The sequence below is a fragment of the Cervus elaphus genome, chromosome 18, assembly GCF_910594005.1.
Source record: "Cervus elaphus chromosome 18, mCerEla1.1, whole genome shotgun sequence".
Taxonomy (NCBI): Eukaryota; Metazoa; Chordata; class Mammalia; order Artiodactyla; family Cervidae; genus Cervus; species Cervus elaphus.
In genome coordinates this window covers 119691731-119715799 of record NC_057832.1, presented here as the reverse complement: position 1 = coordinate 119715799, position 24069 = coordinate 119691731, and the positions used below count along the sequence as shown (strand labels likewise).

The window sequence follows — 24069 nt, the reverse complement described above, 5'->3', positions numbered from 1 at the left end:
CTTCTTGCTTATGTTGTTTCTGACACAGGATGGCATAGTCTGGTGTCATCCTTGTTTTTGTTCCTGTGTACATATCATGTCTTTTTATATGGATGATTGTAGTTCTGTATCACTGATTTTGGACAGTTTGATTATGTTATTCCTTAGTGTAATTTTCTTCATGCTTCTTATGGTGGTGGTTTGTCACAGTTTTGGGGATCTGTGAATTTATAGTTATCATTATGGTTAGGAAGTCTTTGGCAGTTATTTCTTGTTATCACAAGTGACACGATTTCTTTTTTCTTTTCTTTTTTTTTTTTCAGTGACTTAGGGACTTCCCTGGTAGTTCAGTGGTTAAGACTTCACCTTCTGATGTAGAGATTGTGAATTTGATCCATAGTTGGGGAGCTAAACTCCCCATATGCCTTGCGGGCAAAAAACCGAAACGTAAAGCAGAAATAATGTTGTAACAGATTCAGTAAAAGACTATAAAGATGGTCACTAAAAAAAAAAATCAGCTGAGTAGTATTCTATTGCAGATATATGCACCACATCTTTATTCATTCATCCACTTACGGGCACTTAGGTTGATTCTGTATCTTTCTGTTGTAAATAATGCAATAAACATATGGCTGCATATGTCTCTTTGAGTTCAGGTTTTCTTATTGCCAAGTGGAACAGCTGGATCATATGTTGTTTTAGTCTTAATTTTTTGCGGAATGTCCGTACTGTTTTCCATTGTGACTGCACCAGGTTACATTCCTGCCAGCAGTGTAGGAGGGTTCTCTTTCTGCCACATCGTTGACAACACTTGTTTTTTCTTGCCTTTTTGATAATAGCCATTTTAGTGAGGTGATAGCTCACTGCAGTTTGGATTTGCATTTGCCAAATGATTAGTGACATTGTGCATCTTTTCATGTGCCTGTAGGCCACCTGTGTGTCTCTGAGAAGGTGTTTATTCAGTTCCTCTGCCCATTCTTTGGTTGAATTGTTTTTCTTGTTACTGTTGTTGAGTCACTGATCTTGTTGCTGTTGTTGAGTTCACTAATCTTTTCGTCTGCAATTTCTGCTGTTACAATATCCAGTGTAATTTCATCCTAGGTGTTTTTATTTTATGGCATTTGACTTGGACCTTTTTATTCCTTCCATGTCTCTGCTTAGTTTTTTGAACATGTTCGATATGCTTAGAAGAGCTGTTTTAATGTCCTTATCTGGTAATTTTAACATTTCTGTCAATTTGGGGTCAGTTTTCAAAGTTGTTACCGATACAGGTCATGTTTTCCTGAATCTGTGTGTGCCTGGTGGTCTCTGGATGTCAGGCATTGTTGAGCTTTACCTTGATGACTGACGGGTTTTCACTGTAGGAAATGAGAAGTTAGGGTGATGAGTAGCTCACTGGCTTCATGATACCAGGTTCTTACTATCTTTACATTGTGTACGTACAATGTGTTGGTCTTTTCTTTGGTTCAGTTTCTCTCGTAATCAAAACATGGTGAGCAGGAGCTGTTAGGGTCATACACTCATTATAACATTCAGAGACAGAAAAAAAAAAGCTTTTCTTTTTTATTTTAATTCAGGGAAGTCCTTTCCATATGCTTTCTCTACTGTATCAGATTTCTCCTAACAGCTCATTAGCTAGAACTAGTTCCCATTAATTGCTTTAAACCAGTAACTAGTACAAGTGTTGGGACAACCACCATTTGGTTAGACTTTGATTGTCTTCTGGGGCAAGGGATGGTACCTACCTCTCTAAAGCTCATTGCTGCTTGGAAGAGGCAATGTGAACAAAATTGAGAGCCTTAGGAAGGAAGAAGGTGGAATGGGTGTTTGTAAAAGTAGGAAATACTTTAGATGGTTTTAGAGTATGGGTTAAGCTTCAATAGATGGACATAGGAAATCTCGACAAAGGGTCATCTATTTGTTATTGGCAGATTTTTCATTGATAACCATTTTTACAAGTTTTTGATTTTGATATGCATTTCTCTGATGATTAGCAATGTTCAGCATTTTATGTGCCTGTTGTCCATCTGTATGTCTTCTCTGGAAAAGTATTTATTCTAGTCTTCTGCCCATTTTTAAAATTGAAGTCTTTTTTTTTTATATTTATATATGAGCTGTTTATAAATTGTGGATTTTGACCCCTTATCTGTCATACTGTTTGCAAATGTTCTCCCATTCAGTAGGTTATCTTTTCATTTTGTTGACGGTAAAAGTTATAATTAGGTCCCATTTATTTAGTTTTTGCTTTTATTTCTTTTGCCTCAGGAGACATATCCAGAAGAAATATTGCTGTAATTTATGTCAAAGAGTGTTTTGCTTGTCTTCTCTTCTAGAAGTTTTATTGCTTCAGATCTTGCATTTAAGTCTCTTAATTCATTTTGTGTTTATTTTTGCATATGGTATGTGGAAATTGTTCTAATAGCCTTCTTTTACAAGTCCAGTTTTCCCAGCACCACTCATTGAAGAGACTGTTTTCTCCATTGTGTATTCTTGCTTCCTCTTCTTAGATTAATAGACTATAACTGTGTGGGCTCTCTATTTTCTTCCATTGATCAGTCTGTTTTTGTGCCAGAACCGTTTTGATTATTGTAGATTTGTAGTATAGTCGAGTGTGATAGGCAAAGGATCATCTTAAGTTTGGGGATATGTGGACTATGAAAGAATGTCACACATGAGAATGACTAGGTAATTAGTATGGTGGGGAGTAGTGAGAAATGGAAAATGTCCTTAACTTCACATTCCAAGTGAGGAATTTAATTAATAAAGTTTCTTAAGAAGAGGAGCCGCATTAACAGGTCTGAACCTTTCAGCCGTCTGTAGTTAAGTTTGGAGATGTTTATTTGAACACAGAAATACTTAGAATTGCTGCTGTGATTAAAGTAAGTGTGGGTTTCTGGATTTAGGTATTATATGTGAAATATCAAGATAGAATGTCATAGAGATGGGATGAGTTATGTTTTGAATTAGTGGAGGAGTTGCAAAATATCTCCATAATTTCAAGTGTGAGTATATGGGAACATTAGGAGTTTGACTGTAATGAGCCTTAAATCCTGTGAAACGTCTTTGGAACTGTGTCAGGGTTGGAATCTTAGACTGTGTTCCTAACTAGCTGTGAGAGCAAATCAAGCTGCCGATGGAGAATGTTCAGCAAGAGGACAGAAGGACAATCGACCCTTTTGGCCATGTTCCGAAGAGAAGTCCAGTGAAGAGATGGCTGTCACATAGAGTACCAGTTGTGGGAAGGGTACTGAGAATGACTGAGTAGGTGTCAGGGGATGTGGCCATTGATTTCACATGGCTTTTTTTTTTTTTTTTTTTTGGTATGATAAAGTTTCCTAAAAGTATAGCATGTCCTTCTAAATAAAGCATACTTGCTGTATTGAATGGGGGATTCAAATAGCCTATTAGATTAGAAATCTAGCCAAGATTAGAAATCTTGACTTCTTCCATGTCTGACATTGTTAGCTAATGTCAAGTGACACCCTCAACAAGCAGTTCTACCTGTCTGCACTTAGTTTTTTCACTTTGCGCAGTAGGAAGTTACATGCTGTCTTCATTCTAAAATGCAAGGCTGCGAGGAGAACATCAGGATCAGTTAGGGTTTCTTTCCTCAGAATGCTATACTAAGTGTAGAATCTGCTTATAGCAGGACAGTGGAAAGTTTGACGACAGTATGCTTTAGGTACACCTAAGTATAAAAATCTGTGGGTTTGTTTACATTTGCCCTGCCAACTTGATTCTTACCATTTATTTAGAATTTAAGTTGGGTGGAAGCTAACAGGAAACTAGAAATTTCTGTTACAGAGCTATTAAGAGTTTGATGTTCCTATTTGGTTACACATAGTTAAATTTGGAAGGCCCATTTAGTGAAAATGTCCTTAGCCTTAGTGTTTCTCTTAGTAAAAATCATATTTAGTTTTTAATCATTCTTTTTAGTTTTAATTAAGTTTGATATAAAGAAATGACCTTACCTTTGCACTGAGGTAAGTGGTAGTATTCTTGGATGTTATAAAGAGTCCCTTTGTAAAACCTGGGGGTGGGTGGAGAATATCATGAATTACGATGTGCATAGGCTATTTGAAGGCTACACAGGAAACGGGCAAAATTCTTTGCCTCTAGGGAATTTATCCCACGTGGCTCTACACAAAGTGACTTTTCCTTGTGTACCTTTTAGAATGTTTTGAATAATGAAGTTTTTTTATAATAAAAAACAGTTCCTAATATTATAATTAGAATTAATATAGAATTAATATAATTAATATATAATTAGGATAATTTCTAATATATCCCTGAAAAATGTATTTCAGAAGTTCATTTCCATAGTTTTGCCCTAGCAATGTGTTTTTTATATATTGTGTGATATAAGTGTCCAAATTCATTTTCTCACGTAAGAAGAGCCAGTTGTTACTACCTCGTTTGTTGAAACCTCTTTCCTTTCCCCCCTCATTTGAAAGATTACTTCTGTCAGCTAGCAAATGTTCAGTAAATGTATGGATTGTTTCTAAGCTCTGTATTTTAGTTCATATTCTTTATCCCAGTGACACTACCTCCACACTGTTAATGTACGGTTACCGTAGCTTGGTAGTAAGTCTTGGTAGCTGATCAGGCATGTATTACTTTCATCTCTACCTGTAGCAGAGAAACTTGTAGTAGAACAGTCCCACCACTGTGAATAACTAGAAAAGCTGCATAAAATCTGTTTTCAAGGAAACATTTAAAGGCATTAGAGAAGTGAGGTGAGGACTGGAGGGATTGAGAGATAGCCCAGAGGGGAGGATCATGTCAAGAGAGTTTCTGGCAGTCTGTAGAGCTGGGAAGACAAAAAGTTAAGGTTTAGGGGCAATTAACGTAATAGACTTTCATTTGGGACCCTTGAAGTCTACATTCGAGGTCAGCATATTATGTATGTGTCCTTGTGTTCAGACCCAGCCCACCATCTGTGTATATGGTCCAGAAGCCCAGATAGATTTTATTTTAAAATGTTAAAAAAATTTAAAAAGTGTATTTCATCACACATGAGAATCATATGAAATTCAAATTACAGTCTCCATGAATAGGGTTTATTGGAACACAGACTTGATAACGTGCGTATTATCTGTGACGCGTGTTGCTCTGCAGCGACACTCGGCCTTTGCTGCAGCGACACTTAGGCCCTGCGTTGTTGTGGGCAGGCTGCAGACCACAGTGACCCAGTGGTAACTCACCAACTTTGGATCGCCACATGTGCTCTCTTGGGATCTTCTCTCTCGCATTACTGCATGCCTTTCATGTTAAAGAAGAGAAAATGAGAAGAGTGGACTTCAGCTATAGCGCTTTTGAGGTATTAGTGGAGTGGATTCAGTTGATACCAAATTAGATGGCAAAGCATTATATTTATTATGCTGAGACACTATAGCTGTGCTAAAAAAAATACAGTGTATGTCAGTATTAACCTGACTGAGCACATGCCATGCTAATCCCAACTCATAGGAAAGTAGTGAGCAGAAAAAAGAGTACGTTAAAATGGACTGTTTTGGATCCCCTGGAGGAGGAAATGGCAACCCCCTCCAGTGTTCTTGCCTGAAAAATCCCATGGACAGAGGAACCTGATGGGTTATAGTCTGTGGGGTTGCATGCATGCAACAGATCCTTTTCAAAAGTGAAGGATGAAAATGAGTTGTAACTCGAGGTAAATTTCTGAGTGGCTCATTTGTTAGCCAAGTAAGGAAAGCCATTTATCAGTGGAAGTTAATTAAATCATGTTTGACTACAGCAGTTAAAGAAATGCGTTCACAGAAAATAAACCTTTGACCGTTAGCCTTTCAGTAAGAATAGTTGTTTTAAAAGTTGAGGACACCTTGGGTAATATCAGTAATCATTTAAAAAACAAGGCAAATGATTTTTAGTGGTTTTTATAGGCTCTTGATGAGTCAAGAGATGTTCAGCACTGCTCAGTTGTTTATTTTAGCAGTCAATGCTCATTTGAAGTGACTGAAGAATTAGTCTTTATGAATAGTCTGCATGAAAATATTTTCAAAGCAGTTGAAAAAATGGTTTCAGTATAACCTGAAGTGGAATCTGCTAAGATGTATGCAATAAATATTGGTAAAAATAAGCATGGAGCATAAAAAAGCCTTAGTTTGACAAATTTGCAGAACTCGTTGAAACAAAAAGGTGTTTAAAAATCTATGCTTATTCACTGTATTCATTCATCAGGAGGCACTTTACAGGAAATATTTAAATCTGTCCAGGTTACTAAACTTACAGTGTCATTGGTGAGTTTCATTTGCTCTTGAAGATGTCACCATCTCAATGCTAGGAGTTTTTGTTGGAAATCAAAGCTGAATGGACTGAATTGCCCTACTATGCAGCAGTTTGATGACTGAGCAGTGGTAATGTTTTATTGCAGTTTTTAAAATTTGGGGATTGTGATTAAATTTTTCTGAAGAAGATTGCCCTCATACTGTAAATCAAATACTTAATGGATGTGGAAGATAACTTCTGTTGCAGGATTGGTAATATTTCCTAGTGAACTCAGTTTAAAATCACAAGACAGAGCACTGCTTTCATGTGAAACCTATACCGTGATAAATTCATTTGTACAGCAACCAGTGTTTGAATCACAGGTAATGTCAAGCTGCTTTATACACTTTTCATGCCATCAAAATTTAAAGTGAAAACCAGAATCTCCATTCACACACAAAAGTTTGATACAGAAATATTTTCCAAGCTCAAACTACAGTTCCGATACAGTTTTTGGGCCTTGAGGCAAATACAAAGGAAATGTCCATATTTCAGAATCTATTTAATTATGTAATTGAGAGGCTTCAACCTGTGCTTTAATTGAAATATAATTACATGCTAAAAGCAAAGATCAAGACTAATAAAAATTTTTAAGTACCTTGCAGAGATGAATATGCCCAAATGAAATTATATGCTTATGTATTGGTATGTGGCCGTACTTCTGTGTGAAAGATTTTTTCAAGGATGGATATATAAATTTCATTGTGTATCAGAATGAACAGATGAATATTTACAATCCATTTAGTTATAGCTTTGGACTCATATTAAATGAAGTGTTATCCTTTCTTCAGATCCATTCTTTTCGTTATTAGGCTTACATTGCCCCCTCAATTATATTCAATTATAATCACATTTTGAATAATTAGTAGTTACTTAGAATTTGTAGAAATTTGTTTTCTCTCTTGATAGAGAAATACTTGTCTAATACTCTTAATTTTGCCTTTGTCATACAAAGCATAAAATGTTTACTGTTTGGCCCTTTTGACAAAGGTTTGCTGATTCCTCAGAATAAGAAAAAAACTGGGTGGCATGGGAGGCGTGGGATGGGGTTGGGAGTGGGAGGGAGGTTCCAGAAGGAGGGGGCATGTGGCTCAGTTGTAAAGAATGTTCCTGCCAGTGCAAGAGGTGCAGGTTCGATCCCTGGAGAAGGAAATGGCAACTCACTCCAGTATTCGTGCCTGGGAAATCCCACGGACACAGAAGCTTGATGGGCTATATAGTCTATGAGGTCGAAGAGAGTTGGACACGACTTAGTGACTAAACAGCAACAATCCAAATGTCCAATAAGTTTTTTGAAAAGATACATGATCCCCTTAGCAATCATGAAATGCAAATTGAAGTTGCACTGAGATCGTATTCCATACCTATTTAGAGCAGCAGAAATTAAGTCTGAATGTAGCAAGTGTTAGTCTGGTTTGGCCTGTACTCTCAAACTCTGCTAGTGAGAGTGAAAGTCGGAGCAGTCGTTTGGGAAAACATTGTTAAGTATCTGGCAAAGTTGAAGAGACCCCTATTTTATGACCCAACAGTTTCATTTCTCTTTATATACCATTATGACACAGTGTTCTCAAAGTTTTTGCTCTCAGGATACCTTTATGCTCTCGTTTTGAAACACCAATATGTACAATAACAGAAGAGAGCTGAATTCTCCTATGTGCTCTGCGTTCAGCGTGTTAAAATACGCTGGCTTGGTTGAAGAATACAAAGAAAATCCAGCCTCAAAGCACCTCGGAGTCCTTTCAGGGCTTTCTGGTTTTCAGCAGTCAGCATGCTGTGCCTGGGGGTGATTTTCTCTATATTCTTCCTGCTTGGGGTTTGTTGAGCTTCTGAAAATTGTAAGTTTTTTTTTTGTTTTTGTTTTTCCCCCCATTATGTGAAAAGTTTGGCCTCTTACTTTGTATTCTGTTTTTGGTCCCATTTTCTCTGTCCTCTTCAACTCTGATTATATGTGTATCAGTACATTTGATAGTGTTGGGTATTGATGTAGGTTGCTGAGGCCCTGGTAATTTTTCAATAATTTTCGGTTTCTTCCTCAAAAGGGGTGAATACTTTGTTTTCAAGGTCAGTGACTATTTCTTCTGTCATTTCCATTCTTTTTCTTAAGCACATCCACTGAAATTTTTATTTAAATTCCTATGTGAAGGAATCTCTGTTGGGTTTCACTGTGTAACTTTCATATCTTCTGTTGTTCTACTGCTGGTTATGACTGGCTTTTGCCTGTATGTTGTTGAATATATTTCCAATAGCTGCTCTAAACTCTTCTGTTTATCTTGTCATTTTCTACTGGATACATACTTTTTTTCTTTGTGGGTCCCATTTATCTCTTTTTGTCAGTAAGTATCATTTTTGTTTTTTTCTTTTTTGGGAGACTTTGATTATTGCTGGCCTTACAGTCCAAACTACATCATCTCAGCAGTCAGCGGCACTGGAAATCTCCCCGCAGTTCCTTCAGCTCACAGCTCAGCTGTGATTTTCCTCGAGCTGCTCAGAGTCCCTCTGTGAACGTAATCTCAGTGGTTTTGAGAGTGGGGGGGGGGCTTGCTTCACTGTGGCTTCCACCCTTCTAGGCTTCCTCTCAAGTTCCATCCTTTCTGTCATTGTGGATCTTTCCCTGTCTTCTCACACCAGTAAGACTGATGCTGTCAGTTTGAGATCTAATACTGCTCTGCCCCTTCTGTGCACACTGGGAGACTGCCTTAGTGGAAATGCTTTTAAATATGGACCTTAGCCTGTGATGTTCTTTCCTGTCAGGAGTCTGATGTCCTACCATTGCAGGCTTGGTTGTTCACAAATGACTTCAACTATATAGGTTTTGTATGTTACTGAGATTTTACAAATTTTACTTCTAAGAAAGTTATTCTGATACTGGCCTGTTTGCCCTTACTCAATGAATAAATTACTGTTTTTCTCCCCCTAAGTGAGTCATTCTTTGATTAAAGTATATTTTACATACAATATAATTTACTCCTTACAAGCGCACCATTGAACATATTTCAAGAAATAAGTACAGTGTATGTAACTACCATCATAGTCAAGATACAGACTCTTTCCTTTACCCTACAAAGTTCACTCATGACCCTTTCACGTCAGTCCCCTCCCACTTCTCCAGCTCCTGGGCATTCATGATTAGATCTGTTTCTCTTCCTGAAGTTGTCTTTTTTTTTTTTTTTAACTTTTTCTGCCTTCTCCAGACTGATTTGTAAATGGAATCATCCAGAAATCTTTTCTGTCCTTTGTACTTAGCATAGTTGTTTGGGGATTCATCCATTCACCAGCTGAGCGATTTCTTCCTGTTTGGTGCTCTTATGTTTATGAAGTGACTGTGAACATGTACGTAACACGATGTTCTGCATTATTACCACCACTGGACATTGTTGGTATTTCTAAGTTTCAGCCATTTTGGTTGGTGTTTAGTGATACTTCATTGCAGGCTTGAGGGTTTTGCATTTCTGGATGAGTAATGAAATTGAACACATCTTTAGTGAGGTGTCTGTTCAGATCTTTTGCCCCAAACTCCCCTATTTTCCAGTTGATTTGTCTTCTTACTTTTTGAGTTATAATAGTTCTTTATATTGTTGCCATAGAAGACATTAAGTATTTTTTGAAAGAGCAGAGGGTCTAATTTTGATGGTTTGTCATTTGTTGTTTTGTCTTATGATTATGCTCATTATGCCTTATATTAGAAATATTCCAAGTTTTCCTGCATATTCCAAGGTGGTGGTGGTTTAGTCGCCGAGTTGTGTCTTGACTCTTGCAACCCCATGGACTGTACCCTGCCAGGCTCCTCTGTCCATGGGATTTTGCAGGAGTGAGTTGCCGTTTTCTTCTCCAATTCTAAAGTAACTTTAAGATTATTTATCCATTTTATAGTTAAATTGCATGCATGATAGTGAGAACATAAGCTAAGGTTTAAGGTTCTTTGTTTCCAACGTGAATATTTAGTAGTTCCAGCATAATTCTAAGACTGTGATTCTCTTGAATTGTCTTGACTCTTGGTTAGAAATAAGCCACACACACATACAAAAAGGTACATATTTTTAAAAACGTGAATTCATATTAATATGTTTAAATTCAGTCCAGTAGCTTGTTGTAACATTAAAAATTTTTTTATTCCTCTGTCCAATCTATAATTGTAACTTTTAACTTTGATTAATAGCTCCTCTAACTAAAAAAGTTACAAGAAAAAGGTAAGTTGTTTATTTGTGCATCAATTTAAAAGAACTCTGAAATAACTATTCTAGTATTACACATTCAAAACTAGTAGATCTGAAATGAGATTTAATATTTTCATTGCTTTTTGCCTTCCATCTTTTGAGCCTACCCTGAGTATAGAAGATATTTTGAATTATTTGCTATGATTGAAAGTGAAGTGGCGAGACAAGTGCTCAGGGCTGGTGCACTGGGAAAACCCAGAGGGATGGGATGGGGAAGGAGGTGGGAGGGGGGATCGGGATGGGGAACACATGTAAATCCATGGCTGATTCATGTCAATGTATGGCAAAAACCACTACAATATTGTAAAGTAATTAGCCTCCAACTAATAAAAATAAATGAAAAAAAAAGTGAAGTCGCTCAGTAGTGTCCGACTCTCTGCGAGTCCGTGGCCTGTAGCCCACCACGCTCCTCCGTCCATGGAATTCTCCAGGCAAGAATACTGGAGTGTGTTGCCATTTCTTTCTCCAGGGGATCTTCCTGACCCAGGGATCGAACCTGGGTCTCCTGCATTGCAGGCAGACACTTTAACCTCTGAGCCACCAGGGAAGCCCGTTTGCTATGATTAGGTAAATACTATTTAATACATAGTCAGTTGCTATAAGCATCTTAGTTGACGGTATTAATGTTTTTACTGCTCTTACTTCTGTGAAAATAATTTCTTCCAATAGCTCTTACGTGTCAGTGGAGAGTAACGGAAGTCTACTCTGTCACTACTCTGTCTGTCTGTGAGACGGGTGGAAAACACTGAAATTCGTTTTCATGGCTCCTTTGGATCACTGCTTGCAACTCCTCCAAGGCGAGCTCTGTTATCAGTACCTACAGCATAGATGAGTCTTGCCTGTGTTAGTGCTTGATATAATGGTGCTTCCAGGTGGTGCTAGTGGTAGAGAACCCTCCTACCACTGCTGGAGACATAAGAGATGAGGATTCCATCCCTGGGTGGGGAAGATGCCCTGGAGGAGGGCATGGCACCCCACTGCAGTATTCTTGCCTGTAGAATCCCATGCACAGAGCAGCCTGGAGGGCTCAGTCCACGGGTCGCACAGAGTCGGACACGACTGAAGCGACTTAGCATTGTTGCTGTTCAGTTGCTCAGTCATGTCCGACTCTTTGCGACCCCATGGGCTGCAGCATGCCAGGCGTCTTTTTTTTTTACATGCCATTATACTTGTGAGATTCATTCAAATTATTGCTTGTAATATTATTCATTTATTGTCATTGTTGTATAGTATTCTGTTGTGAAAAAACCATAGTTTATCTACATTTGTCTTATTGGGCATTTGGGGGAGCTTTCCAGCCTGGGACTGTTAGGACTTGTGTTTTGTGAACATTCCAGTGTACTCTTTTTGTTAGGCACCAAGATTAACGTTTAATGGCATTCTAATTGAAATTGATTACCTTCTTTTCTTATGAGTGAGAGTAATCATGTAAACAAGACAAAGTATTTATTATGTTCTGGGGTTAGGTTAGTGGAATTTGCGTTACTTACCCATATCTAACTATTTGTGAATTCCTCAAGTTCAGTTCCTCTTCATGGCATTGTGAGCTTGGGCAAGGTTTGACCTCTGTTCTTCATTTATAAAAATAAAGTCACGGTACCTACCTAAAATGGTGGTTGTTAAATAAGGTAATATTTGTTAAATGCTTGGTGTAGTTGCTCACTTCATCCTGCATGTTATGTATTTTATTGGCCAATTTTTTGTCTTCCCTAAATTATTGGTGTGTATAAAGCGTCATTGTTTTAAGTTCATTTTCATAATCTTTCATTTTTATAATCTTTAAGTTTTATATATTCAGGATACTAGAAATTTGTAATTAAAATTCAGAGGTTTTTTTGGTCATTTGATTTTCTCTAAGATGTGTATGTGTTTACCATATAAAAGTTTAAAAGTTCTATGAAGCCAGATTTATTCGTGTTTTTATTTTTGGTTAAAGCTGTTAGGGAGCTGTAGATTAAAGATGATAGAGGGCTCTTGGTTTAAGGCTTCTGATTTGTGTGTACTTTTGTTGACCAGAAATTTCACTGTAGCCTTGACCCAGTGGGGAGAGGGCACATTTGTGGGCTCAGGAATGCTTGCCTTAGGATAGCCTCTGAGGTTTTGCTTCTGTACGTTGAAGATGGAGTTTAAAACATTTACCCTATTTACTGTGGATGGTGACTGTAGCTATGAAATTAAAAGACGCTTGCTCCTTGGGAGGAAAGCTATGACAAACCTAGACAGTGTATTAAAAAAGCAGAGACATCAGTTTGCTGACAAAGGTTGTTCAGTCAATAAGTCGTGTCTGACTCTTTGCAACCCCATAAACTGCAGCCCTCAAGGCTTCCCTGTTGTTCATTTATCTCCTGGAGTTTGCTCAAACTCATGTCCATTGAGTCAATAATGCTATCAAACCATCTCATCCTTTGTTGCCCACTTCTCCTCCTGCCCTCTTATCTTTCCCAGCATCAGGGTCTTTTCCTGTGAGTCAGCTGTTTGCATCAGGAGGCCAAAGTATTGGAGCTTCAGCTTCAGCATCAGTCCTTCCAATGAGTATTTGGGGTTGATTTCCTTTAGCGTTGACTTGTTTGATCTCCTTGCTCTCCATGTAGTCAAAGCTATGTTTTTTCCAGGAGTCATGTATGGATGTGAGAGTTGGACCATAAAGAAGGTTGAGCGTCAAAGAATTGATGCTTTTCAAATTGTGGTGCTGGAAAGGACTCTTGAGAGTCCCTTGGACTGCAAGGAGATTAAACCAGTCAATGCTAAAGGAAATCAACCCTGATTATTCATTGGAAGAACTGATGCTGAAGCTGAAGCTCCAATACTTTAGCACCTGATGTGAAAAGCCAACCCATTGGAAAAGGCCCTGATGCTGGGAAAGATTGAGGACAGGAGGAGAATGGGGCAACAGAGGATGAGATGACTGGATAGCAGCAGCAACTCAATGGTCATGAATCTGAGCAGACTCCTGGAGATAGCGGAGGACAGGGAAGCCTGGTGTGCTGCAGTTGATGGGGTCACAAAGAGTCAGACATGACTTAGCAATTGAACAACAACAACCCTGTTTACTTCACAGCTTTGAGTAAGGAAGACATTGTGTAATATTAAGTATCACGTACAAAAATTTCTTAAAAATATTTGCTTGGCAGAGACTAAATCGTGGAGGGCCTTGAAATACTGTTATCTGTTGCTCTATAAAAATTATCATTTAAGTTTAATGGTTTAAAACAGCACCCACTTGAAGATGAGAAGCTTGGGCTGGCTCAACGGTGCTTTTTGTGCAGGATCCCACAGGGCTCAAATTAAGAACTCTATCAGGCTGGGTGTTTATCCAGAGGTTTAGGAGGAATCCTCTTTTAAGCTCACTTAGCTCATGGGGGCAGAGTTCAGTTCTGTGCAGGTTTAGGAGTGAGGTCCCCATTTCTTTCTTGGCCATTAGCCTGGGGTTCCTTTCAGCTCCTCGGGGCACTCTCTGGTCTTTGTATGTGGCTTCTTTCATCTTCAGAGACATGATTGTGGTCCTGAAATCCTTCGCTTGCTTTGAATTTCTCTGACTTTCCTTTCTGCTACCAGTTGAAGAAAAATCTGTGCTTTTAAGGAGTCATGTGATGAGACTGTGTGCGTGCATGCTAAGTCGCTTCAGCCGTGTCCGGCTCTGTGCTACCCTATGCGCTGTAGCCTGCCAGGCTTCTCTGTCCATGGTATTTTCCAGGCCAGAATACTGGAGTGAGTTGCCATTTCCTACTCCAGGGGATCTTCCTGACCCAGGGATCGAACCCGAGTCTCTTATGTCTCCTGCATTGGAAGGTGGGTTCTTTACCACTAGCGCCACCTGGGAAGCCCCTGAATGTCATTTATCATCTTCCTGAACACAGTTTTAGGGTGGTTTTACTTCCTTAGATGGCTCATCCTATGCTGATTCTTACTGGCTTAGTTCTGGTGTCTGGGTTTACTTATTTTTGTTTGGTCTTGAGGTTCGCCTGTTTGCCCACGTTGCACGACAGACATGTGGGATCTCATGTCCCTGAGCGTGTGCCTCCGTGGTGGAAGGACAGAGTCCTAACCACTGGACTGCCAGGGAAGTCCCCTGAGTTTTGCCTTTTTCAAGCTGTATTTTTTACTTCTGAGCTAAATTTGCCACATCTCAAGGATTTTGACATGTTTCTTATTTAATCACTTCAAAAACAATATATATATATTCTTTTGATTTAAAGGCCATCTGCTGCTATTGAAGGAAATTTTCAGTTTTTCTAGTGGATGGATAGATTTCGGGAGTTTATCCTTATATTGTGAATTTATAATTATTAATGTGTTAGGTTTAGGACATAAGTGCTTTAAAAAACAAGAGCTAGGAAATACCTGATTTTTTGAATTGGTTGGATTTTATTATAGCCATATATGAAGGTGAAGGTGAAAGTCGCTCAGTCATGTCTGACTCTTTGCGACCCCATGGACTATAAAGTCCGTGGAATTGTCCAGGCAAGAATACTGGAGTGGGTAGCCTTTCCCTTCTCCAGGGGATCTTCCCAACCCAGGGATCGAACCCAAGTCTCCCACATTGCAGGTGGATTCTTTACCACTTGAGTCACAGGGAAGCCCCGGTATTGTGAGTTAAAAAGAATTCTGTGTACATTTAAATAGATTGTGTATTTACTATTTTTGGAATTTGGAGATCTATCTATGTGTAAATTGCAATTAGATTTGACCATCGTTAATAAATTATCTTGATTTCTGAGAGCTGTTTTAAGTCCAGTCTATTTATATATTTCTATTTAGCTTTACTTTTTTTTGTAAACAAATTTTTATTGTAGTATTGGAACTTTTTTTTTAAAGTTGAAGTTAGCTTTATCAAGGAAATTCATTGGAAATTAATGACTTTATTCTTCTGTTAAGATTTTCACTCTAACATTAGACTCATTTAATGTGAACTTTATCTTTGCTCTGCTCACCGCTTTTTTTGATTTGAACCCTATTTTTATGATCAATAATTGCTTTATCTGCTTTAGTTTTGATAGCAATTGTCTGCTGTTTTCCTCTAGCTCCTTATCTTTGAATATCTTGTGTTACTGTGCCTCATTCACATTGTGTATATATATATTTCTACAGATAAACAAAAGCTTTATGTGTATTTATATCTAAAGTATGTGTGTGCACTCGTATATATATATAAAGTGTCTTTCGCACATTTTGAAAGCTGCTAATTTTTGGGTTACCTGGTGGCTCAGTGGTAAAGAATCCACCTGCCAATTCAGGAGACACAGGTTTGATTCCTGATCCGGAAAGATCCCACGTGCCTTGGAGCAACTCAGCTGGTGCGCCACAGCTACTGAGCCTGTGCTCTGGAGCCCAGGAACCCAGCGACTAAACAGCGCGTGCCCCACAGGGTGAGAAGCCCCCACACCTCAGCCAAGAGTAGCCCTTGCTCTCCACAGCTAGAGAAAAGCTCGGGCAGCAACCAAGACTCAGTACAGCCAAAAATAAATACATAAAATTACTCTTTTTAAAAGTTGCTATTTTTTAGTAGGGACTTTATCCTATTTAGTTTTATTATGTAAATTTTATAGTAATGTCGCAGGTATTAAAATTTTAGGTTCAGTTAATTTTTTTGTAGACTTTGGAAGACCCTGCTCTTGGTTTTTGTGTTTAATATTGCCAGTGAAAAGCAACGCCTGATTCTCCTTCCTTTGTAAATGCCTTGTTTTCTTTTTGGTTGGGCTACTAAAAGTTTCCCTTTATCTTAAAAGTTTTGCCAGTGTTTCTAGGTGTAAGACATTTTAATCGGAAGCTAGTCTTTGTTCAGGCAGTTGTATTTTGTAGTGATACAGATATCAGTGGAACAGAAAAAATTGGCTCTTTCAGCTTCCTCATCTATTAAATGGAAAGTATGCTTAGTGAATGTTACCTCTGATGTTAGATATTATAAGTTTTCTTCCAGAGTACTTTCTCTGACTATAATTGTTCTATTTTCTCTTTTCCTGGTACTCTACTAGACAGACATTGGACCATTCTGATCTGTTTGACATGTCTGTTTTATTTTTTTTCTTACTTTCTGTCTTCATTTTTTATTACTGACTACATTCTGGGAGAACCCTAGTTGACTAATAAGAAGAAAATTTGGTAGAAGTTAAAAACAGTTTTCTTCCTTGGAAGAAAAGCTGTGACCAACCTAGACAGCATATTAAAAAAGCAGAGACATTACTTTGGCAACAATGGTTCATCTAGTCAAAGCTGTGGTTTTTCCAGTAGTCATGTGTGGATGTGAGAGTTGGACTATAAAGAAAGCTGAGCGCTGAAGCATTGATGCTTTTGAACTGTGGTGTTGGAGAACTCATGAGAGTCCCTTGGACTGCAAGGAGATCCAACCAGTCCATCCTAAAGGAAATCAGTCCTGAATATTCGTTGGAAGGACTGATGCTGAAGCTGCAACGCCAATACTTTGACGACTTGATGCGGAGAACTGACTCACTGGAGAAACCCTGATGCTGGGAAAGATGGAAGGTGGGAGGAGAAGGGGACGACAGAGGATGAGATGGTTGGATGGCATCATCAACTTGGTGGACGTGAGTTTGAGCAAGCTCCGGGAGTTGTGGTGAACAGGGAAGCCTGGCGTGCTGCGCTCTGTGGAGTCACAGAGTCGGACACGACTGACTGGACTGGACTGGACTGAACTGAACTGAAAAACAGTTTGGTGTGTTGAAAACTAGTAGGATTTGATACTTCTTAGAGCACGTAGACAATTATAGCAGTTGGTATAGAATAAGCACATGATAATTAATTGAATGAGCTTTGAAATACCCTGAAACTTTTTGTTAGTGCTTCATATTCATCTTTAATTTTGGAAATTTTGTTGATTGTGTTTTATTGGATAGTATAAATTTATTTGGTAAGAGCCTTCCTTATTTTTATTTAGTGAAATTAAAGTTTTGGAAGTTCCTCAGACTCTTTCTTACAGGTGAGAACTCTCTTATATTATGAACTGTCGTTGAGAGTTTTCTCTTGGATGTGTTCTTGGACAAATGTCAAAAGATATTATAACACTTTGCTTTTTATGTCCCAGTCTCCTTTCTTTTTTTAATGATTAAAAAAGTAGAAAAAATTATTCAGGAATTTTAAATATTGAGTCAAGTAAATTGTTTAGTTGATAAACCATTTAAAAGCTATTTATCTTACCTGCTTTTCACTAGATGTTAATTCACTTTGCAATTGTTTATAATTTGTTAGCTTATAATTTGCTTGATTTCTGACATGTGGTATATGAGGGTGCTGATGTTTAGAGAAGTTTCTTTTGGAAATTTATTCTTTGACATTTTCTACACTTTTACAGATGCATTTATTTGATTGAAAAAGATATATTACAGTCTATACAGAAAATATATATTTTCTTTCAATGCCAAATGTCTTTCATTAGCTGTGCTGTTATAACAGATGGGTTTGAAGTGTTCAGTTAAATGCAGCTAGTATTTTATTTCCCTTCCTGTATTCCCCGATATCTTTATATGTAATTACAAATTAGTATGTTGGCTACATTCCAGATCTTCACTTAGTAGTTTAGCTAATGTCATGTAATATTTTCCATTGCAAATATGATTAAGAGAACATGTTGATGTTTCTAAAATGATACAGACAGTGGGAAAAGAATCAATTTAAATTATTTTGTTTCCTTATTATGCAGTTAAATAAAAGTCATTATATTTTATTTGCCAAAATTATTTTTAGAGCACAAGGCTTCTGTACAACTTGCCATGTGCTATAAAAATAATGGAGATTCTAGATTTTAACAGTTTAGCAGACTTATTTTGTGATGTTAATGAGTTAATGAAAGATTTTCAGTGGTTGACTGGATGTATACATCCACTTTCCTCCTTCAGCATTATCTTGGCCTTTCCAGCGTGACTCAAGGATACTCAGATTACCTAGATAACATATGTGTCTTTAATTCTGGGTTCTGTTAATATAACTAACATGTTTAGATACCATGGGAGGGTATGACAGAAAAATATATTTAGTTTGTAAAAAGCCAATTATTATACTTTATTTCTTCAGTTTTTTTAAATGCAGTAATATCTTTGAGTATAAAAGGACAGCTGAAATGAGTGTTAATCTCTGAACTTGAGGGCATTATATAAAAGTTAAATGTCACAAATATAGCTAGTGTTTGAGTTATTTGGGCTTCCCAGGTGACTCAGTGGTAAAGAATCTGCCTGCCAGTGCTGAAGGGTGGGGTTCAATCCCTGGGCTAGAAGATCCCCTGGAGTAGGAAACAGCAACCCACTCTAGTATTCTTGCCTGGAAAATTCTATTTAAAGAAGAGCCTGGTTGGCTCTTGTCCATGAGGTCTCAAAGAGTAGGACATGACAGCCTCTGAGCGTGCACGCATAAGTAACTTAGAACGTGCAGTGATCTGTTGCCCGCAGCTAAAATGTGTAGAAGACACACGAAGAGGCAGTTAGCTTTCTTACGTTCATTTAGTGTATTGGATTGATGGTTATGAGCAAGAGTTTGATGGTATGTGATATCTTATGTAGATTTACTTGCAAGACATTGAAATTATTTATAACTTAAAAGCTAATGTATTCTCTAATTGACTAGAAGAATATAGAATCAGTGTATTAGCATGTGAAGATATCCATGGTAATGTTAGCACTTTCACCCTATTACATGAAGCTCAGTTTTACCATATATTGTTCCGTTTGACTTCAGTTATTTCAGCTCTTCTGTTAGCAAAAATGTAGTTCATTTAGCGTACATAAATATGAACATCAGTTTATTAGTGCCTTTCTATGTCAGGCAGTATTGATGGTGCTAAGAATACAAAGATAGTACAGTCTGCTTGCTCTACTCAAGGATCTTGGACCAAGGTGAAAAAAAGACCCATAAGCAATTACCATGCAATAGCATAAATGCTGAAGCAGAAGCATATGGCAGCTAATCATCTACATGCAGAGGGAGATTTTATACTGTGTGATGCTGGCCACCCAGCAGACTCCTGATGCCCAAAGTGGGCTTGGGAGGATGAGAAAGTTTATTGATTATTCTTAAGGAAAGCTGAGTAAGTACATTGGCGAAGTGGATCATCATACTGACTGCTTAACACATTTCAGGTGCCCTAGACTTGCTTTGTTGTTTGTTTGAGACGTTCCTTTGATTTTACCACTTGCCAGGGAGTAGAGGTGGATGGCCATGGGGAAAGCAGGAAGTCAGAGGGCTTAACTTTTCTGCACACCTCCGACTTTCTAAGGAAATTTGAAACTGACTTCTGCAATGAAGTGTGTAGATTTGTGTGTGTGCCTTTGACAATGTAGCTGCCACTCATTGGCTAATTCTCTGCTGCACTAATTTACTTCGTACTGATTTTTGTGTGTGCTCATGTTCAGTGGTGTCCAACCCTTGCGACCCCATGGACTGTATCCTGCCAGGTTCCTCTGTCCATGGACTTTCTCAGGCAAGAATACTGGAATGGCTTGCCATTTCTTTCTCAAGGGGATCTTCCCAAACCACGGATCGAGCCTGTGACTCTTATGTCTTCTGCATTGGCAGGGATTCTTTTCTGCTCGTGCTACCCAAGAAACCCCATATTGATTTATAGGCAGGGTGAAACAGTAAGAGGTTTTGTAACTAGTTTTTCTCTGTTTTATCTGCTTCTTGATGGGGTTTAATCACCTGTTGAAAATAACCCTCAACTAGAAAACTACCCTTTTAACCATATTATTTTTTAAAGAATGGTAGTTGTATGTTTTTGACAAAGTCAGTAGAAAAAAAGTGAGATGCTAACTTTCTAAACTTGATGGAAGAATGAACATATATTAAACCAAGCACTGAATGGAGACTTTAGATTTTACCATTTTCACTGATTCTTTATTTAGTATTTATTTTGCAGGCTTCAAAGTGTTTCATTAGCAATGTACAGGGACTTCTTAAAATCTTCCTTGCCCCACATTTGAATGTTGCTTTTCTGGATTTTATAAGGAGGTTTCTTTATGCTTTGCTCCCTTCCAGCGATGTGCATTTTGTAAGCACCTTGGAGCCACTATCAAATGCTGTGAAGAGAAATGCACGCAGATGTACCATTATCCTTGTGCTGCTGGAGCCGGCACCTTTCAGGATCTCAGTCACTTCTTCCTTCTTTGTCCAGAACACATTGACCAAGCTCCTGAGAGATGTAAGTTTACTACAGATCCATCTAAAAACACTTACCAATGTAGTTACTTAAAATAACAGATGTTGTAAGTTCCCTAAGTGTTACTCCGCTTGTGGTAAAAGGTAGTATCATATAATACTGAGCGAGGGCTTCAGAAGAGATCCTTGCGGGGTGGGGGGAGCGAGGAGCCGGGGGAGAAATCTATTATCAACATTATCTTTGATGGTATATCCGAAAAGTTACTTGCTTGAAAACTCATAGTTTGCATGTTTTTTTTTTTTTTTTTTATTCTTATTTTAAGAATCTTAACTACTGTATGCTGAGTAGATTTGCTGAGTATATGGTATTTTAATATGTACTATAAGGTATTAATAGGTCATTTAAAAAATGAAAATGTCTTTAATTCAATGTCTTTTACACTAAAAAAGAAAAACAAAAACTCCCTAGTTGGAAATTTGGAAGATGGTTCACTCAGGTGTTATTTCAGGATGTATGTTGATAGGATCACCAAGACACTTTGGAGAATCTTGGAAAATGTATGGTCCTGATATTTTGTTAGTGCTTCTTCTTGATTCATCTATCTTGGTTATGGTTATCTATTATCCTCAGTTGTCTTTTTTTCCCTTTCTTTTCCAAACAGTATTTTATAATTAGGTGAAGAGGTTTAAGTGTTTTCAATTTATGTTGTACAGAAAATTACAGCTCTTTCCTATCCCTTTCATTAAATAGAGATCTTATTTGTTTCTTAGTATATGGATTTCCAATGAGTATGCATGTTTTGGGATCTTTTTTCCCCTAGTAAATTTAATTTCCAATCTGCTTGTGAAATCTCTGTAATTCAGTCTTTTTTAAATTTTTTTAAAATGTCATCTCTTAGTTATCTAACTGTTAGCTTTTACCTGTTTCTTAGAATGTCAATAAAGGCTTTTTTCCTATGTTTTCCAGCTTTGTGAAACATAAATACAGCTACCTCAGGCTTAAACTAATCTCAAACACAGACTTCATAATCATTATTTTTTCTTTGTTCAGTACCATAATTTTATCTTTAGTTATTTTGTGTCTACATGTATAATCATATTGCCCTTAATCCCTGTACAGACATAAATTATAGGGAAGGCAGACTGAAATGTCAGATTGTATTTAGGCTAATAAGGAATTTAAGATTTTAAACATGTTTTGGATTATACACCGTTTCATCTGGGAGAAAAAGAATGTTCGTGCACAGCTACTGTTATGGGCGTTGTTTATTTTAAGACCTCAGGAAGTGAATTACTTCACGAAGTGCACAGACTGTGATGCCAGTTATCAGAGTTGATTATATTCTGGGCGTTACAACACACTTTTCCAATTGAATAAAGCAATTGTGGGTGTGTCTGAGAGTTTTTATTTAGCCTTTTGTACATCATCATGATTTAGACTTCACTAAGCAACATGCAGACTTTTCTATGACTGTGGCTCCAACACAAGAAAGTCTGTTACTTGTTGACAGGACTACTTTCTCCTGCAGACTGTGTTCACATAACATACATGATTTACATACATTTACATGTCAGGGATCATAAAATACTTTGTAAAATAATGAAATGTAAGAACTGAGTTGAGATGATTTGCTTGTCAGTTACCATGCATAGTTCCTGCTGCCAACATAAAGCTAAAAAGATACACTTAAATTGTTGGTGCCTTCCCTTGTCCCAGAGTAGACTTACAGAGACTCAAGGTAAGAAGAGAGTTTGGCCAGTGGGAAGAGAGAATAGGGGGAGGATGGATGGGTTACGGTGAGGCCGACTCCCAGAGGAAGTGCACTGCGAGGCCGGAGCCGCACAGCCGGCTGCGGAACGCCCCAGCAGTCAGCGTGAAGAAGGGCGCGCGCGCGGCTGCCTGATTTGTAATAAGAAGAGCTCACTGAGACCGTGTGTACACACTACGGGGCAGTGAAGGTTTGTCTCACAGCAGCTTAAGTAGATCCCACAGGGCAGTTTCTTAAAACAGCCCTCAATATAAGTCAGTGGTGTAAAACCAAAGCCCAACCGAGCAAATTCTATTCCTTGGGGATCTTAAACAATGCAGCCTGAAGACACAGCTTTCTGACTCTCTGTTTCAATGCAAGGATAATTTGCATTGCCAATATTGCCAATAGCCTACTTTGCAGGAATATACAGACGAGGTAATCATCTTATAAAATCTTTCATTTGTATTTTTAGTTGTCCTAGTTGTCTGTCACAGCATGAAGCACTTTTTATGTTTTAAAAATGTGGATATCTTAAATGACAGTGTTATTATTGATGCTTAAATGTCAGTCAGTGAAAATCATATAGCCTTGTACCATATACATGTGTATATATATGAATTACTGTACTAAAAGGTAGTTCTTTCAGCTCTTATCTAAGGCTCCAGTTATGGGTATACACCAAGTGTAATACTTGGTCCTGCTGGCTAAGCTCAGAGCCGTGTGCAGTGGTAGTGAACTGAGTTAGTATGATCAATATCTTTTTTATGAAAGTTGAGAAATCTAAAAAAAAAAAAACACATGGACCTCAAAAAGAAAAAAAAAAAATCCCAGCAAAGAGTGTCTGTGAGCAGGACCGAGCCTTTTATCAGAAAATAATTTTGGGTGCTGCGTCCTGGAGACATGCTGGTCAGGATTGTCACCTTACTTTCATGCTGATGCCAGTGTCCACTAGCCTAGCCTGGAAATTTTACACTAAATATCCATCTCGGAGACAGAGCCACATGTTCTTCCCGGGTAGTATTCTGCCCCCGAGGGAAGCCTGAATGGCAGAGAGCAAGCCGTGCAAGATCAGAGGAGAACATTTTCCAGGCAGAGCGAACAGCTACTGTGCAGGCCACGTGGCACGAACTTGGCGTGGTGGTGGAATAGGCAGGAGTCAGTGTGCTGGAGCTTGGTGTCTGCCAGGATAGTGCAGAGCACGTGCAGGTGAACACAGGCCTTGTGAACAAGGGAAGGCATTTGGATGCATCTTGTCAGCTGTGAGAAGTCTTTTGCAGGGTCTGAACCTGGGAACGATGCATCTCAAGCCACTGTGCCTCCCCCAGCGTGTTTACTCAGCTGTAGCTGCTTCTACTTCATTTTAACTCCCTAGCTAATATCTAATGTTAGCTGTGTTTCTCCTGACACCACGTCCTGCAGCTTTTCTGTTCCCTTAAATCTGTCAGCCCAGTGACCTTTGTTTCTTACCTTCCTGCCTGCTGTGTGGGGCCACCCTCTCTGGACAACATCCATGGTTTGCCTTTTCTTTCTGGAGATTCCATATTGATAGGCTGATCACCTTGCAGTGTCCTACCAGTGATGAAAACCTAGGTCATAGAAGTTGTAACGTCGATGGAAGTAAGAAAGCCGTGCTGGTTTAGTCCTGTTTAAATTGACTGTCTGATGATAATTTCACTTCTGTTCTTTCTTCCTGTGTGCTCTCTAGGCTCTCTTAAGCAGTGGTCTCCCCTTCCAGTTTGACCGTG

At 38.3% G+C, this 24069-nt stretch overlaps 1 protein-coding gene and 1 non-coding gene across 14 annotated transcripts in view; one reads left to right on the top strand and one right to left on the bottom strand.

Moving 5' to 3' along the window:
* KMT2C (lysine methyltransferase 2C) overlaps positions 1 to 24069 on the top strand; it is a 257991-nt gene that overhangs the window by 117861 nt on the left and 116061 nt on the right. For all 13 annotated transcript variants that reach the window (XR_006334856.1, XM_043871872.1, XM_043871871.1 and 10 more), the window contains one exon: positions 20454 to 20616. Coding sequence is in view for 12 of the 13 variants with exons in the window: in XM_043871872.1 (XP_043727807.1) it covers positions 20454 to 20616 (163 nt within the window). In the remaining variant the exon portion in view is untranslated. The remainder of the gene's footprint in view (positions 1 to 20453; positions 20617 to 24069) is intronic.
* TRNAC-GCA lies at positions 10950 to 11022 on the bottom strand. The gene has a single exon. It is a non-coding gene; the product is annotated as a tRNA-Cys (tRNA).